Source organism: Macaca mulatta, chromosome 2 (assembly GCF_049350105.2).
Source record: "Macaca mulatta isolate MMU2019108-1 chromosome 2, T2T-MMU8v2.0, whole genome shotgun sequence".
Lineage (NCBI taxonomy): Eukaryota > Metazoa > Chordata > Mammalia > Primates > Cercopithecidae > Macaca > Macaca mulatta.
In genome coordinates, this window is record NC_133407.1 from 121363006 (window position 1) to 121380512 (window position 17507).

The 17507-nt window shown below is 37.6% G+C and overlaps 1 protein-coding gene across 51 annotated transcripts in view; it reads left to right on the plus strand.

Moving 5' to 3' along the window:
* SLMAP (sarcolemma associated protein) overlaps window positions 1-17507 on the plus strand; it is a 179009-nt gene that overhangs the window by 66608 nt on the left and 94894 nt on the right. For all 51 annotated transcript variants that reach the window (XM_077990429.1, XM_077990427.1, XM_077990449.1 and 48 more), the window contains 1 exon segment: window positions 11938-12085. In XM_077990429.1, the coding sequence (XP_077846555.1) occupies window positions 11938-12085 (148 nt within the window).

Below are 17507 nucleotides of genomic sequence, written 5' to 3' on the forward strand. Positions count from 1 at the left end.
GCTGGAGATCATGAGAGGTGTTTGAACAGCTGAATCATGTGGCAGCCGCAAAATGAGAGCCTCTGTATTAAACTCACGTAAGGGGTTTATTTTCCTTCTTCCAAATAGTCATTTCCCATCTCAAGACAAAATGACTGTTTCATAAATTGCATTGTTATTATTTCCATTTATTCACTTATGGTCCCCAGAAACTTTGTTTGCTTTGTCTTTCAAAGTAGAATTATTATAATTTTTAAAGAACTCACCTGTGGATGTCTAAATTTTCAAAGCCTCGAGGAGATAAATCTCTCAAAGAATTAACTGTCACTAAAAACGAAGAAATACGAGTAAAGACCAAGATGTTTTAAACAAAGTTATATGCCAACTTGAATGATTGTGCCTAAAGAATGAAAAGGCCATCATTATTATTTTTATTACCTTAGAAATTTAAGGCATTTTTAAAAGCTATGTATGTTCTTTTTTGGGCAGGTGTACTATTTGTGTCTTTTAACATTTCCCCTGAATTTTTTTGCCAAATAAATTCTTTGTGTGTGGGCAGGTTCCCCCCCCCCCAAAATAAGATCCATATTCCTATGATTTTCCAATTTTACCAATCTTTAATGGAAATTTTTTTCTTTTAGTTTCTCTTTCTACTACCTCTTAATGACTATATAGATCAATATCAATGATCCTTAGATGGAGCCCATTGTATATGTTATTAAACAGTTTATAAGGCTTTAAACCTAGTGACCTTGTTCTTTTTTTCCCACAAATGTGATCACAAGTATTTCCTTTTGTGGCAAACAAGGCTGTTATTCTATGGGTAAGGTGTTGTTTTTGTTGTTTGTTTTGAGACAGCGTCTCACTCTGTCATAAACCTGGAATACAGTGGTGCATCATAGCTCACTGCAGCCTCAAACTCTTGTGCTCAAGTGATCCTCCCGCCTCAGACTCCAAGTAGGTGGGACCACACCCAGATAGTTTTTGGATTTTTTGTAAAGACAAGGTCTCACCATGTTGCCCAGGCTGGTCTTGAACTCCTGGGCTCAAGCAATCCTTCCCCTCCACCTCCCAAAGCACTGAGATTACAGGTGTGAGCCACTGTGCCTGGTCTGTGTGAGGGTTTTTTAACAGAGATTAAGAGTGGTGGTGCAATTATTTTGTTTTTGTTTCAGCTGACCTCAGGATGGTTTAACATTTTGTGAGGAAAATCATGAAGTGTCGTGAAAGTATTGCATATTTACAATATCACAGTATCCCCTCATTCTATTCCTAATATGCTAAAATACATGACATTTGGGTAAAATATGTAATATTTAAAACATTGGTATTAATAATTTTGATATCCTTTGAGGTAATTAGAGACTTTTTGGTGTCTAAAAGATTGAGTTTGAGATCACTATCTGTTCTTTAGTATCAGTTAAGTAGGAGCCTCAAAGACAAACAGCTGCTTTTTGCTGTGATTAACACACCCCGAGAGGAAAAAATAATCAGAATTTTCTTATCAACCCATCAGTTTTGGGGTGTGGGAAATAGGCTAATCACTGCCAAATTAGAATTTGCTGTAGGCTTTCAGCTCCCCCCCCACACACACCCCATCTCTCAGAACTGTATCTGTAAACGCGAGGGCAAATGGTCCAAGGTTCCATACGTGCAGGCTCTCTTTGCCTTGCAGGGTAATCTGGACCTCTGCCAACATTGCAGAATTGATTCTGCCCTCCTAGCAACCATCTCAGAGAGGCTGCAAAGGGCAATTCCAGGAAGATAGGTAAGCAAACCTTAGAGATACCTCCAGCGGGCGACGCAACTCTCTCTGGTCCTGCTCCTCCTGGTCGACTTTGTCCTCCATCTCCAGGTTTTCTCTCAAGCTTGCCTCATCTTAGAAATTCTCATTTTAGGCAGGTCCCAGTCTCACTCCTGCCCCTACTGCCTGGTGAATATGGCCCCATTAAGGTCCAGGCCCTCCTTTATCTATAGGACTTAAGGCAAATTAAGGGGGGGGATCTTGCAAGTTTTTAGATGACCCTGACAGGTATATAGAGGCTTTCAGAATTCAACATAGGTGTCTGAGATTCAGAAATCTAATTTACTTTGTCCTGAGTTCTCAGTGAAGGATTGTCTTAATTCGAAAGCATATTTAAGAAAGATATAATAATTCTGTGTTTTGTATGCTTTATACTGTTTTGATTATTTTTAAAAATTTATCTTTCCCACCTTCCCTATTTCTGTCTTTCATAATCTTAGCTCCCATATAGAGACTTATCTCAGTTCCCATGCAGAAATACTTTTTCTTTCTCCGCTTTTCCTTGTGAGCTGGCCCCAAAAGAAAGATTTATTGTACAGTGAACACGTCTTGAATGTCACTAGGTGGAAAAAATCTTGGCAAATTAACATCATTTGTAAGATCTTCGGGTAGTATATGGGCAAGTTTCATTCTAGTTTACATGTGAGATTTCATTTTGGTGAAAACATTTCACCACTTTTGTATATATTTTCCTATAGAATATGAATAAAGCTTTTTATTTCCTCCTTCAGTGGCACAATTAAAAATTCCAGTCTCTGAAATGTGTGATGCCTTGTTAGCCAGGAAACCAGAAAGGTTATATAAATAAATTAATTAATGTTGAACATGCATATAATGACTAAGTTTGTATACTCTAAAAAGCAACTAAATTGTTGGTGGCAAAAGTGAACAAATCATGGGTCTCCTTATTTCTAGTGACTCCCACTGCAGTTCATCCTACACACAGCTGCTAGATCATCAAAGCTGTTGGATTAATCTCCCTAAAACAGTATTTTCATCAACTCTGTCAGTAGTGCCTTCTGTCTTAAGAAACTGCAACTTCTTAGTCCAGTGCTGAAGGCCCTCTTTTTACAGCTGTATCTTGCATTTTTCCACTTGTTCCTTTGTTTGGTTTTTGTTACCCTCTGGGGGCCTTAGCTATATATAAATTTGCTGCAATACCTGTTCCTCCTCCTCCTCCTCCTCCTTCTCCTCCTCTTTCTGCTTGCCTTTTCATTCTGATTACCACCCTCACTCATAAATGCTTCCTTAGCAACTGATTATGCCTAACTATATTTCTCACCAGGCTCTCAGAATTTTGGTACTTAATTCATACTGTCTTAATTTATTCTCAGTTTAGGGTTGCTCTGCATATGATTTTATGGATGTGCAGTCTCTCCAAGATGGGTGCCAAGTAAATGTTACAGACTAAGTGATTTGCCTTAATGATGGAGGTAGAGTTGAAATTGGCTCTTTGTATTCTGATTGCTTCAGGAAGTCTTCATAAATGAAATGGGATTTCATAAGTTTGGAATCAAAGACCAGAGAGTGTTTAAGTAGGGAAGAAAGGCAGTGTGGAAATTTTGTAGGAATAACAGTGTTAAATCTGCAATATCTGTGAGGCCATGACACTCTGCTTAATATGCCTGAGGCTCAGTTTCTTAATATGATGCCACGGAAAAAGGTAGAGTAGGAATCTCTGAATTGATTCCGCCACCGAAATAACTATTGAGCTGGCATGAACTGCCTGAAGCAGCTATTTTGGAACTCTGGAATCTAGTAGAACATTTGCAGCATCCAAGGGAGTACTTGATGAGGAAAGAGGCTGGTGAGTTTCAAAGAATTTCATTGTTTTGGTGTTTGGCATAGTAGCTACCATCTCCCATCCCTCAATCCTGTAGGAGCCAGGTGATGGTTGCCTGTGTTCCTGGTGTGACTTGCTGGTCCCCGGGTGGGCATTTGGGACCTTTAAAAATGGGGATTGTGTATTATGTTGCTATTTTTAATTGCTGAGGTGCCAGCTGTTTCAACCCCCACAAGTTGAAGTGACTTACTTGGCATTAGCCATTTAAGATTTAAAGAGACAGAACATTCCCTCGAACTCCTTTTCTTACTGGATCCAGACATTTACGGAAATCTGTGTTAGGTCACTGGATGACTGCAGAGATAACAGAGACTTCAGTGAACACATATGGCAGGGAGTATAATCCTTACAAAGAATAGGTTGGAAAATTCGCTAAACAAATGGCTGACTGCCACCCTCATCAAGTAACAACAGCAATCCTGGGGAGAGAAGGGAGCCTGATTTCCAGAGTTACCACATTACAATATTCAAAATATCCAGAAAAAATTAAAAAGCATACAAGAAAGAGGAAAGTATGGCCCATTGCTGGGGGAAAAATGGACAGAAACCATCCTTGGGGAAATGCGGACATTGGACTTATCAGACAAAAACTTTATCTTAAATATACCCAAAGAGCTGAAGGAAATCATGGTCAAAGAACTAAAGGAAATCAGGAGAACAGTGTATGAATGGAAAACAAGTGTATGGTATGAGGCAGGGGTCCAACTTTATTCTTTTGCATGTGTCTCTCCAGTTTTTCCAGCATCATTTATTGAAGAGACTATTCTTTCCTCACTGAATGGACTTTGAAATTCACTAGGCTGTAGATGTTTGGATTTATTTCTGGACTCCAGATTCTATTCCATTGATCTTTTATATCTTTCCATATGCCAGTAACACAGTGTTTCGATTACTGTACCTCTGTAGTAAGTTTTGAATTCAGGAAATACACATCTTCCAACTTGATTCTTCTTTCTCAAGATTATTTTGCCTACTCAAGGTCCCTTGCAATTTCCATCTGAATTTGAGGATTGACTTTTCCATTTCTGCAGAAAAGGTGGTCATTGGAATTTTGATAGGGATTGCACTGGATCTGTGGATTGTTTTGGATAATATTGATACCTTCACAGTATTAAGTCTTCCAATCCATGAACATGGGGACCTCTTTATATTTATTTAGACCATCTTTAATGTCTTTCAGCAATATTTTACAGTTTTTAAATGTAAAAGTCTTTTACCTCCTCGGTTAAATTTATTCCTAGGTATTTTATTCTTCTAGCTGGAAATGGAATTGCATTCTTAATTTCCTTTTTGAATTATTCATTGCTGGTATGTAGAAACACTGTTTTTTGTGTGTTAACCTTGTAAGCTGCAAATTTGTTGGATTTGTTTAACTCATAGTTTTCGTGTGGATTCTGTGGGGTTTTCTATATATAGGATCATGTCATCTGTGAATAAACGTAGTTTACTTCTTCCTTTCCAGTTTCAATGCCTTTTTTTTTTTTCTTGTCTCTGGACAAGAAACTTCTAGTACAGTGTTGAATAGCAATGTTGAAAGCCGGCATCCTTGTCTTGTTCTTGATCTCAAGGGGAATGCTTTCAGTCTTTTACTATTGAGTGTTATGTTAGCTGTGGGTTTTTTATAAATGCCCTTTATCATGTTGAGGAAGTTCCCTTCTAATGTTAGCTTTCTGAGTCTTTTATTGTGAAAAGATGTTGTATTTCATCAAATGCCTTTTCTGCATTGAGATGATTGTGTGTTTTCTTTTTCTTTTTCTTTTTCTTTTTCATTTTCTACAAATGTGGGGCATTTAAACATTTTTATAGTATAAAACACCTTTTTAAAGTTGAACCACCTAGGGTAAATCCCACTTACGAAGCAATGCCAGCCACTTTTCCAGCTTGGATGAGTTCTGAGGCAAAACAAAGATGAAAGCCTTGCACCAGTTCTTCATGTAGCCCCAGACAGGTGAAAATTAGACAAAATAATTTGTGATTAAGGTCTGCTCTGCTCCCTCTGGAACTAGGTACCAGGGTGTCCCACACTGGAAATGCAGGCTGATGTCTCCAAGACTTATTTTGTGCTGGAGAGGGGGATGGGACTAGGGTAAGTAATGCCACAAAGCTTTCCTATATTTTAATTGCCTTTTTCTTGATTCAGTGTTTACTTGGTTGCTGTAAACCTTTGACTGTTTTCCAGAGTTTTAACAAAGTTGGTTCTGATAGTTTCTGCTTGTTTTTCAGTGTTTCTATGGTGAGACAGAAGCTTGGAGCCGCCTACTCTGGCATTTTGCTGATGTCACTTTCTTCATTCTTTATGGTTTTAAAAAATTTTACCCTTTTTACCTTTTATTTACTTTAAGGCATTATTAGTTATATTTAATCACTCTTGTGATCCTTCTAATTTGTATTCATTCCTAAAATGAATTTTTCCTTTTATTTCTATTCTTTTGAGTTATTTCACCTTTTCTTGAGTTGTATAATTGTGATTTATTTTGCTCTTTCATGTCTTGAATTATTCTTCTAATATCTTTTAGCTTGTTTTGAAATTGAAGTTTATAGTTTTGATGTCTTTCCAAGGTCTGTTTTTCATTATCTGTAAAGATACTATTCTGCTCCTTATTCTCTTTTTTTCTTAAAATAACTGTATGGATGTGACCTTGATACTTTTCTGTTGCTAAGTTTTATATGAAATTGGTTTTCCTGAACTTTAAAAAGGAGTCATGGTTCAGGATAACTTTTCTAATTCACAGAGCTCCCTCTTCTGTTGTTTTTGTAAAACGTTTAAAAATATGGTGGCTTCCTTTCCCTTTCTCTACTTTTATCTGAACCCTTTCTTTCCTTGTCTCTATTGTCCCTGTTCTGCTCAATTTTGGTTCCACTCCCAGCAGTTTTCCCTCAGTTTGGAGCCCTATCCTGGAAGGTAGCTTTGGTTGGTAGGTTGGTTTTAAGAATTTATATGGCTTAGACTGTTCCAGCCTTTTTAGGAACTTACCCTGCACTGGTTATTGGATTGAGCCACACCATTCCCATTTCCAGCTTTTTTTCAATTGGCCTCCATACCATCCAGTGAACACCTAATAGCTATTTTGGTGTTGTCCTCAAGTCCCCCAAATGCCCACTTTGTTTCCTTATGTATCCTTCTGCAAAGATGCTGATTCCATGCAGGTCTTGTGGCTCTTGGTGGTCTTCCCCGCTCTTATTTTGGGGTTTGTGTGGCTACTGTGTCACCTACTTTTGTTACAAATGTTTCCCATGGGATTTTGGTTTTGCTGTCTTAGTCACTCTGATTTTAGGTGGTGATTCAGGGAGATTAAAAATTTTTGTTGCAGTATCTGCTATCTACTTCTAATCCATTCTGTATTCATGTCTTAAGAACTACCCTGTATGGACTTAGAGTTTATGGCCCTTGGCCTGTGGTGTGTCTACTATATTTGTGCTTTATTCTGAAGCTTTAGTTCAAATGTTATTAATCTGTTGGTGTTTGGATATTGCAAAACCTATCAATGTAGAAAGAGTTAAAAAGAATCAGTGTGTCATTAGAATGGAAATGAAAACATTTACAGATTGTAGCAAAGTTGAAAGTGAGGCAAAATGTATATATTTATGGAATGAATTCATCTACAGCAGGAACTTTCTGAAGGCCAAAGAGCAAATTGTGCAACCTGTGAAGTGCTGTTCCTGTGTCATTGAAGTTAATCAGCAAGAGACATGGAAAAGTGACTGATGAGACAGGGGTAAACCTTTCAGTTCAAGGATCACCATCAGTGCCTGATTGTTGGGAACTTAAAGTTTATTCAGGGAAAGCAAGGAGTTGATGAAAGAATTAAAACCTTAAAACAGTGAAAGTGCTGCTGTTGAACTTTCGCCATAAGCCACACAGGGTTTTTAAATTCAGAGCTCGTTACTCACCTGTTCAACATCAAAGTGAATGTCTGGTGGCTAATGCAAATACTACAGCTGCTAGGACATTCCTTAGGCTACTGGGAAAGACAGATAGTTAAGACTTTGACAGATTCTTTATTTATTTATTTTTTAATGTAGTGAAAACTTCTTTTAAGTTTTGGGATAAAACCCTGATAGAGGAAGGTTTATCAGCATAGAGGAGAAGGATATTTCTGGTTTTAATTTGCCAAAGGATCAAGTAATAGATCTACTTGCTGGAAATGTACCCAGGGACTATAAGCATACTCCCTTTCTAGGCTCTTGCAAACAGTTTAACATTTATTTATTTATGAGACAGAGTCTCACTCTATTGCCCAGGCTGAAGTGTGCAATGGCACGATCTTGGCTCACAGCAACCTCTGCCTCCCAGATTCAAGCAATTCTCCTGTCTCAACCCCCAACTGCCACCGAGTAGCTGGGATAACAGGCGAGCGCCACCATGCCCAGCTAATTTTTTGTGTTTTTAGTAGAGATGGGGTTTCACCATGTTGACCAGGGTGGTCTCGAACTCCTGACCTCAGGTGATCCGCCTGCTTTGGCCTCCCAAAGTGCTCAGATTACAGGCATGAGCCATCACGCCCAGCCTAGTTTAACATTTTTATAGCTTAGAAACCTAACCTGATAGTAAATAGAATAACTTCTATACATAATGTAGACGGATTAATGGTAAATTGTTTTACAAGAGGTACAGAATCTTTTTTTTATGTATCAATCTTTCAAAACAGCCAAGGGCAAAAGGTTAAATTATATAAATGAAAATATTTCTGTAGAGAACTATACTAATGTGCTCTAGCTGTATACAAGTACAGAGGGTCAGGGGGATGAATAGAAGTTAGTGTGACTGAAAAGGATGCAGAAGGAAAAGAGTGGGAGTGATTGAGTTGTGAGGGAACCAGGACCAGATCCTGTAGGGCTACAATGGTAAGGACTTTGGATTTTATTCTAAGATATTTGAAAGCCATTAGCAGGTTGAAAGCAGAAGAAGGAGGAACAACTAATGTAAATTATATGTTCAAGCTAAACAGAGGCCAAAGGTACCATGGTATGCTTTGGACAGTAATATAGACATGTAAGAGTGAAAAGAACCTGGGTTAAAATTGATGTAAGAAAAAAATTTTTTTTGAGACAGGGGTTCATGCTGTTGCTCAGACTGGAGTATAGTGGCGTGATTATGGCTCGTTGCGGCCTCAGCCTCCCAGGGCTCAAGCTATCCTCCCAGCTCAACCTCCCGAGTAGTTGGGACTACAGGCCTGCACCACCATGCCCAGCTGATTTTTTGTATTTTTTGTAGGAATGGGGTCTCACTTTGTTGTCCAGGCTGGTCTTGAACTCCTGGGCTCAAGTGTTTCTCCTGCCTTGGCCTCCCGAAGTGCTGAGATTACAGACATGAGTCACTGTGTCTGGGCCCTGATGTAAAATCTTTTAAGTTCGAAAATATGTTGTGGTTTTAGAGTTATATAGGAGCTACAAACAGGTGTTGATATACATACATATATATGTTGTATATATATGTACATATATTTCTTTTTGTTTTTCAACAAAGTGTTAAACAGTAATGAACCTTACTTAATGTATTCTTTATTTTTATTCTGTTCCATTTTATGTTTTTTTAAAAATGCTAGTTGCAACTCACTAAATTGACTTAGTAACCCACTAATGTATCAGAACTTGAAGTTTGAAAACCACTGTAAATATCATATAATTCCCTTATTTAACTTGCCCAGGCACATATTACTGAACATAACCTGACCAGAATCCAGATATTACCACATTTCCCAAGAATACATTTATTTAAAAAAAAAACACAAAACTCTCTTATACAATGTAACTTTAAGTTCTAGTGTAGAAAAGATTTTGAGGGTAAATATTCCTACTTGAAAGTATTGTCTGCCCTTATCTCCCAGGGTGAAATGTTAAGTCCTGTAAGTTTCAAATGTATTTAAAATATCAACACAATTTTCTTAATTAATGGTCTGTAATTAGATATACAAACTGCTAATCAAAGTAACAGTTGGTCTATTTTGAATTATAAACAGAGAATGAGTCATTTATAGACAGCCTCGTGGCCTTTAAGTTGTCAGCTACGAATTAATGAAATGAAATGTCATTTGAACATTTTCTGCAGATTGCTTCTTAGTCTTTAGTTATATTTAATTTTGGAAGAGAGCTGTGGGAGGGGTGAAGGATAAATGAAATGTAAAGGTTGGTGTGAAGTAATGAGGAAAAATGGCCCTTTTAATTTTCTTATTTGAACCCTTGCTTCTGTGTTCCCCAGTTCTGTGACTTTTGAAAGATACTTAATATGCGTGCATCTCACTTTTCTCCTTTATAAATGAAAGTAGTAATATCTTTTTTTTGTTTGTTTTTGAGACAGAGTCTCCCTCAGTTTTCTAGGCTGGAGTGCAGGGGCACGATCTTGGCTCACTGCAACCTCTGCCTCCAGGGTTCAGGCGATTCTCCTGCCTCAGCCTCCCAAGTAGCTGGGATTACAGGTGCGTGCCACCACGCCACCATGCACCACCATGTTGGCTAGGCTGGTCTCGAACCTCTGACCTCAAGTGATCTGCCCACCTCAGCCTCCCAAAGTTCTGAGATTATAGGCGTGAGCCACCACACCTGGCCTAAAGTACTAATCTATTTATCATAGCTTTAATGTTAAGTGAGGGCCTGATGGCAAAAGTATATTTTGATATATAGTGTATTTGGTATCTTCTTACCTTTCTTCCTTAGGAAGATATTCAGTGAAAATGTGTTACTAAAATAAGTAGGGCTGAAGAGTGTAGAAAAATCCAAAAAGAAAGGTACACCTTTTTTTCCTGGTGATTCTCTGCCTACTAAGTCTATTGTGTGTGATCCCAGTTGTGCTGAAATTTTTTAAGGATTTGTAAATAATAAATAGTTAGGCTTCCTGTGCCTCCTGCTATCCTTTCCATTTTTAAAGAGGGAGGGTTACCCAAGTGATGAGAAGCAAATTTGGTAGGTCAGAAAGTTGGTACCTTTATAGTTGATTCCAGTATTTTTCTAGTGTCTCAAATCTGCTTTGTCACCAAGAATTTAGTGAGATATGTCAGTCCTGATATCAAGTTGTGTTAGCTGATTGATAGCTGTTAACTATAAGCATTACCTAAAACCAGTTGCCCTTGCCTGTGCAACAAAAAACACTTTCTTTAATTTAACCCAGACATCCTGGTAAACAAAGTGAGATGGAAAGACTGGGCACCCTGGCTCACGCCTGTAATCCCAGCACTTTGGGAGGCCAAGGCGGGTGGGTCACCTGAGGTCAGGAGTTTGAGACCAGCCTGGCCAACATGACAAAATCCCGTCTCTACTAAAAATACACACAAAAAAATTAGCCGGCTGTGGTGGCTCGCGCCTGTAGTCCCAGCTACTCGGAAGGCTAAGGCAGGAGAATCGCTTGAACCTGAGAGGCAGAGGTTTCAGTGAGCTGAGATCTTGTCTCTGCACTCCAGCCTAGGTGACAGAGAGAGACTCTGTCTCAAAAGCAAACAAACAAAAAAGTGAGATGGAAAGATAGAATTTTGTCTAGCTGGTCTTCCCTTCCTTTAAAAAAAATAGCTATATTCACATATAAGTAATATACTATAAAATTCACCTTCTAAAGCATACAATTCAGTGGTTTTGAGTATAGTATATTAAGAGTTGTATAGCCATCACCACTAATCTTAGAATATTTTCATCACCTCAAAAAGAAATCTTGTACCCATCAGTACTCATTCCCCATACCTACCTGCCACCTCAACCTTTTGTAAGCGCTCATGTGCTTTTTGTCTGTATAGCTTTGCCTATTCTGGATGTTTCATATAAATTGAATCATTATAATACATCAGTCTTTTGTGACTGACTTCTTTTACTTCACATAATGTTTTAAACGTTCATTCATGTTGTATCATGTTATCAATACTTCACCCCTTTATTGCCAAATAATATTTAGTTATATGAATGTCTACCACATTTGTTGATTCATTTATCAGTTGATGGATAGTTGGATTATTTTCCCTTTTTGGCTATTATGAATAATGCCAACATTCGTGTAGAAGTTTTTATGAGAACATGTTTTTAGTTCTCTTGGATATATACCTAGGAGTGGAATTGCTGGGTTGTATACTAACTTTATGTTTAACATTTTGAGGACCTGACAAACTCTTCCAAAGAGGTTGTACCATTTTGTGTAGCTGAATTTTAAATCACCTAGTTTTCAGATTCTAATTTCATATATGTTAAAGGAGAACCTTAGCTGAAATGAGTGGTTTGAATTAATAGGGGAAAAATTCACCTGCAATAGTTGGCAAAGCTGGAAGCACTTTTTTTAAAAGTACATTTGGAATTATTACTATTAATATGTGACTTTTTTTTTTTTTTTTTGCAGTTTTATCTTCAAGACACTAAAAGTAGTAATGGTACTTTTATAAATAGCCAGAGATTGAGTCGAGGCTCTGAAGAAAGTCCACCATGTGAAATTCTTTCCGGTGACATTATCCAGTTTGGGGTAGACGTGACAGAGAATACACGGAAAGGTACGGGTATGGATCACTTTTTTTATTACTTGTCTTTTAAGGGTTAATTTTTCATTCTCTTACTTGACATTACAAAACATTACATGCTTGTGAAAGTGATTTAAATACAGCATTATATGTAGTGAAAAATTAAAAGTCTCATACTTTCCCTATTGCTCGTCTAAAATTTTAATTCTAGAGTGTTAATTAGTAATTTATGTTCTTCATCACAGTTAGGAACCAATTGGTTGCAATGACAGCATACCCAACCAAGACAAGCTTAAACCACAGGATATTTATTGTTGATAATGAGACTTAATGAGAAATCTGGAGGCAGATAGGTTCATTTGTTCAGTTGACTCAATGATATCATCAGGGATCCAGGGTCTTACTGTCTTCCTGTTCTACTGTCTTAAACATTTTAGTTTCTCATGCTTTTGGTTGTTGCTTCATGGTAATAAGATGATGGCTGCAAGCCCCAGGCATCATTTTCCTCACACCAGTATCCTAGGCAAAAAGGATGAGATGGGGATAAAATGCCTTCTTGTGTGCCTCTCTTTTTATGTTGAAAGAACAATCTTTTGCAGAATCCTCCCAGCAGATTTCTCCTTAGGTTTCACTGGCCACATGGGTAGATCACATACATAGTTACCTACAGCTACAAAGAAGTCTGGTGAAGTTACTTAATCTCGTGAAGGGGAGCAAGAAGATCTATGATTGACATAGATCAATTTTGATTTATTCCTTCAGGTTGTATATGCATTGTTACCCCAAACAAAATTAGAGTTCTCTTAGCAAGAAAGAAGATGGAAAGGCAGTAGAGGTAGGCAGCTAATAGTAGCTATCACAAGTATAAAATAAAATTTAACGTCTTACAATTTTTGAAACTGAAATTTCTTTAGCTAAATAAATGTAGATTGATCTTTGTTTTTACAATTCAGAAGCTTCCTGCCTCTACCTAGTTCACTGTCTACTTTATGACCATGAAATTATATAGCTAAATCATAAAACTAAATGGATAAAAACCATAAGTGTTTAGTTCTACTTTATTAGTTTAATATGGATAGTGCAACCATTTGGCAAGTTTCTCGTTTCATTTGTCTGAACATACTCTGATCTGGTGATACTGGTCAGAGTCATCAGGCTCTGACATTTTGCATAGTAGAGATGGTGATGATGGTGATAATGATAATGGTGATGATGCTGGTGTGTGTGTGTTCATGTGCATATTTATGCATATACTTTCACTGGTATTGCAACAGCAGTATTACTTTTAATGGGTTTTTTTGGCCTCCTCAGAAAGTTGGGTTTTGATATTTGAATTTGGGTAGGGCCAACATCTTAGGAATTTCCATTTACAATTGTAAACCAAAAAAGAAAGGTTTGTATTTTGGTGCAAAATATTGACACTCCTTACTAAGAGAATTCAACTTATATATGACCATACTGGGAACAGCTGCATTAGACACTCCTGTATCTGCTGTTGCCATATCACACCTCCAAGTCATTCAGCAAACAGTAAACCGAGCTCATTAAAGGGAACCCCGGCTGTGAGTAACCCATAGAGAAGAAGATAATTTGATTACATTGTCTTTCTCTCCAAGGAACGTCTGTCTGCTTGGCTTGCATTTCCTAAAGAGAATTATTAGGTGTTGATTGATAAAAAGGATGAGGTAATGAAATACATTTAGAGAATACTTAGTTAAGATAAGCGGGACTTCTTGGAGCTTTTAATATGCTAACATATATGCAGATTTCCAAGGAGGTGGCCATTATAGAATGCAACTCTTTCCAACCTCCTTTCCACTGTTTTTTCCCATCTATCTGTGAGGGATACTCTTTAGAAAATGCTATAGAAAGCTAAGGCGGCGGCCAGGCACGGTGGCTCAAGCCTGTAATCCCAGCACTTTGGGAGGCCGAGATGGGTGGATCACGAGGTCAGGAGATCGAGACCATCCTGGCTAACACGGTGAAACCCCGTCTCTACTAAAAAAATACAAAAAACTAGCCGGGTGAGGTGGCGGGCGCCTGTAGTCCCAGCTACTCCCAGCTACTCGGGAGGCTGAGGCAGGAGAATGGCGTGAACCTGGGAGGCGGAGCTTGCAGTGAGCTGAGATCCGGCCAAAAAAAAAAAAAAAAAAAGAAAGAAAAGAAAGCTAAGAAGATGACCCTGAGATTCAAATTTCCTCTTAGTATAATCTTATTTTAGTAACATTAGATTTTTTTTTTTGAGATGGAGTCTCGCTTTGTTGCCCAGGCTGGAGTGCAGTGGCATGATTTCGGCTCACTGTAAGCTCTGTCTCCTGGGTTCATGCCATTCTCCTGCCTCAGCCTCCCGAGTAGCTGGGACTACAGGCACGCACCACCACACCCAGCTAATTGTTGTATTTCTAGTAGAGACGGGGTTTCACCATGTTGGCCAGGATGGTCTCAATCTCTTGACCTCATGATCTGCCCGCCTCGGCCTCCCAAAGTGCTGGTATTAGAGGCATGAGCCATCACACCTGGCCAGTAACATTAGATTTTTACAGACTTCTGTGAAATTTTACCTGTCTTTTATGCCAACTTTAAGGAGATTAGTTTAAAAAAAAACTTGCATCATTTAAAATGTTGTTTCTTTTGGTACTTACTGACTTCAAAAAGTTGACTTATGTTAAGCACGGGCTCTTAGGATACAGCTGTGTTACCAGTTGAGTACTACCTGTTTAAGGGTATACCAGAAAAAAAGTACTGATTTTTGTACTTTGCTAAACAGTGCTGTGATAATCTTTTGTATCACTTGGAGAATTCTCCTGAAATTATGCAACACTACTAGATAACCCCTGGATCAAAGAAGAAATCAAAAGGGAAAATTCACACTATATTGTAAAGAGAGGAGACTTTTATGCCAAAATACAGTAAGTCTTTTAGTCAGATAATATTAATAATCTTAAATTCCTTTCATGTTAAAGAAGAAAGACAATTAAGAAATCTGACACTAATCAGAAAAAAATCAGAAAACGAGTAAGTAAAAGAAATTGAAAAAGAAATAAAAGCAGAAATTAATGAAACAGTGACAAAAAATTCTGCAAGGGATAAACAAACCCAAATGCTGGTTCTTTTATTAATAAAAAGAAAACAGTGAACAAGGTAATTAATAAACCATAATGCATTAAGTTAAAAATACTAGCAAAAATATACAAGATGAGAAATGAGAAAGGAGAAATAAAACACAAATACAGGATATACTACAAGAATAATAAGAGAATCTTGTATAGCTACCTATGGCAAAGAGAAAAGAAAAAATTAGAGTAAATTGATGTTTTCCTAGCATAATTATCTCAAGAAGTGGAAAAATTTGAATAACTGATTGTTTTTGAAAGAGACTTAAAAGTTATTAAAGATTCACCATTGAAAAGACACGAGAAACAGAGGGATTTACAGCTGAATTTGATCTTATTTTTAAAAATAGATAAACCCTGTGTTATTTAAGTAATTCCAAACATTAAGATGGAAAGCTTTCAGAATCCTTTAAAGAACCTAGCGTGTCATTAATGTGAAAATCTGATAAAGATATAGATACAAAAAAGAAAACTATAATTAATTTTATTTATAACAATAGATGAAAAATTTCAATTAAGATACTAGGCCAGGGCTTGGCATAGTGGCTCATGCCTGTAATCCTAGCACTTTGGGAGTCTGAGGCAGGTGGATTGCTTGAGCCAAGTAGGTTGATACCAGCCTGGGCAACATGGTGAAATCCCGTCTCTACCAAAAAGCAAAGAATTAAATGGAACCCCAGCTGTGAGTAACCCATAGAGAAGAAGAGAATTTGACTACATTGTCTTTATCGCCAAGGAATGTCTGTCTTCTTGGCTTGCATTTCCTAAAGAGAGTTATTAGGTGTTGATTGATAAAAAGGATGAGGTAATGCAAAGAATCATCTGGGCATGAATCAACTGGGCATGGTGGCGCACGCCTGTAGTCCCAGCTACTTGGGAGACTGAAGTGGGAGGATGGCTTGAGCCTGGGAGGCAGAGGTTGCAGTGAGCCATGACCGTACCACCGCACTCCAGCCTGAGCAACAGAGCCAGCCCCTGTCTCAAAAAAAAAAAAAAAAAAAAGCTGAAATGCTGTTAGGCCAGATACAGTGGCTCCCACCTGTAATCCCAACACTTTGGGAGGCTGAGGTAGGAGGAGCCCTTGAGCCCAGGAGTTCAAACCAGCCTGGGCAATAGAGGGAGACACTGTTTCTACCCACTTCCCCGCCCCCCAATTTTTTTTTAATTAGCTGTAGGCATGGTAGCATGCACTTGTCTCAGCTACTCCAGAGGCTGAGGTGGGAGGATCGCTTCACTTGAGCCCAGGAAGTTGAGGCTACAGTGAGCCCTGATCATGCCATTGCACTCCAGCCTTGTCTCTAAAAACAAACAAAAGATATTAGTAAATTAAATCCAGAAATAAAACTAGGATAAACAACAAAGTAGGGTTTATTCCAGAAATGCCAAGATGAGTCAGTATCAGGCAATCTATCAACATAATCCACAAACTAAAGTAGAAAGACCATGTAACTGTATAACCAGTAGTTGTGTCACTGAATAACCGGAGATATTGAAAAGGCATTTGATCAAATTTAGGAGTTACTCCTAATAAAAACTCTAAATAAATAGGATGAAGAGAAAACTAAGTAAAATAAAAATGTTAAGTAAAATAGAATAAAAAATAGCAAAATACTATATAGCTGTGAAAATATATGGACTAAATTTGCATATATAAACAAAGATAAATCTCAAACTTTATCTCAAGCAAACTGTTGAAGGATTTGTATAGTGTAACCATTTACAGAAAGCATGAATGCCTGCAAAACAATACTATATAGTGCTTTTGAATACACTTATAATAAAGTACATTTGTATATATGTGAGTGATGGTTTGTTAGGACTTATGAAAGGATGTTTTTGGCATCAGTGGGTATCATACTAAAAACAATGGAAGCATAATTTTAAACCTCCCCATTGTACAGGTATTAAAAATAATGAATTAAAATTATGTGAATTGCAGGGATTTCTATAAGTATAATGTTGAGTAAAGAAAGAATCAATTGTTTTTATAATTTCATTATTTAAAATAGTCTCACCAATCCCTATAAATACATATATGTTAGACATATATATCTCTAGATCTTTAATGTGAGTCGTCCAGGAGTGTGGGTGGGAGGGAGGAAGGAATAGAGGAGAAGAGGGAGCCAAATTAAAAGGGAGAGGTTACTAGAACTACAATTAAAAAATCACCCAGTATGTAGGACATTTATGTATTTATATAAACTAATTTGTATATATGTTAAAAAATTTCAGAAAGAGTATATATAATATGTAAGATTGTGTATATCAGGATTTTGTTATAAAGGTAACATGAACCTAATGCCACTGAACATACCGGTTCCTATTAGTGTCACTTCTATTCT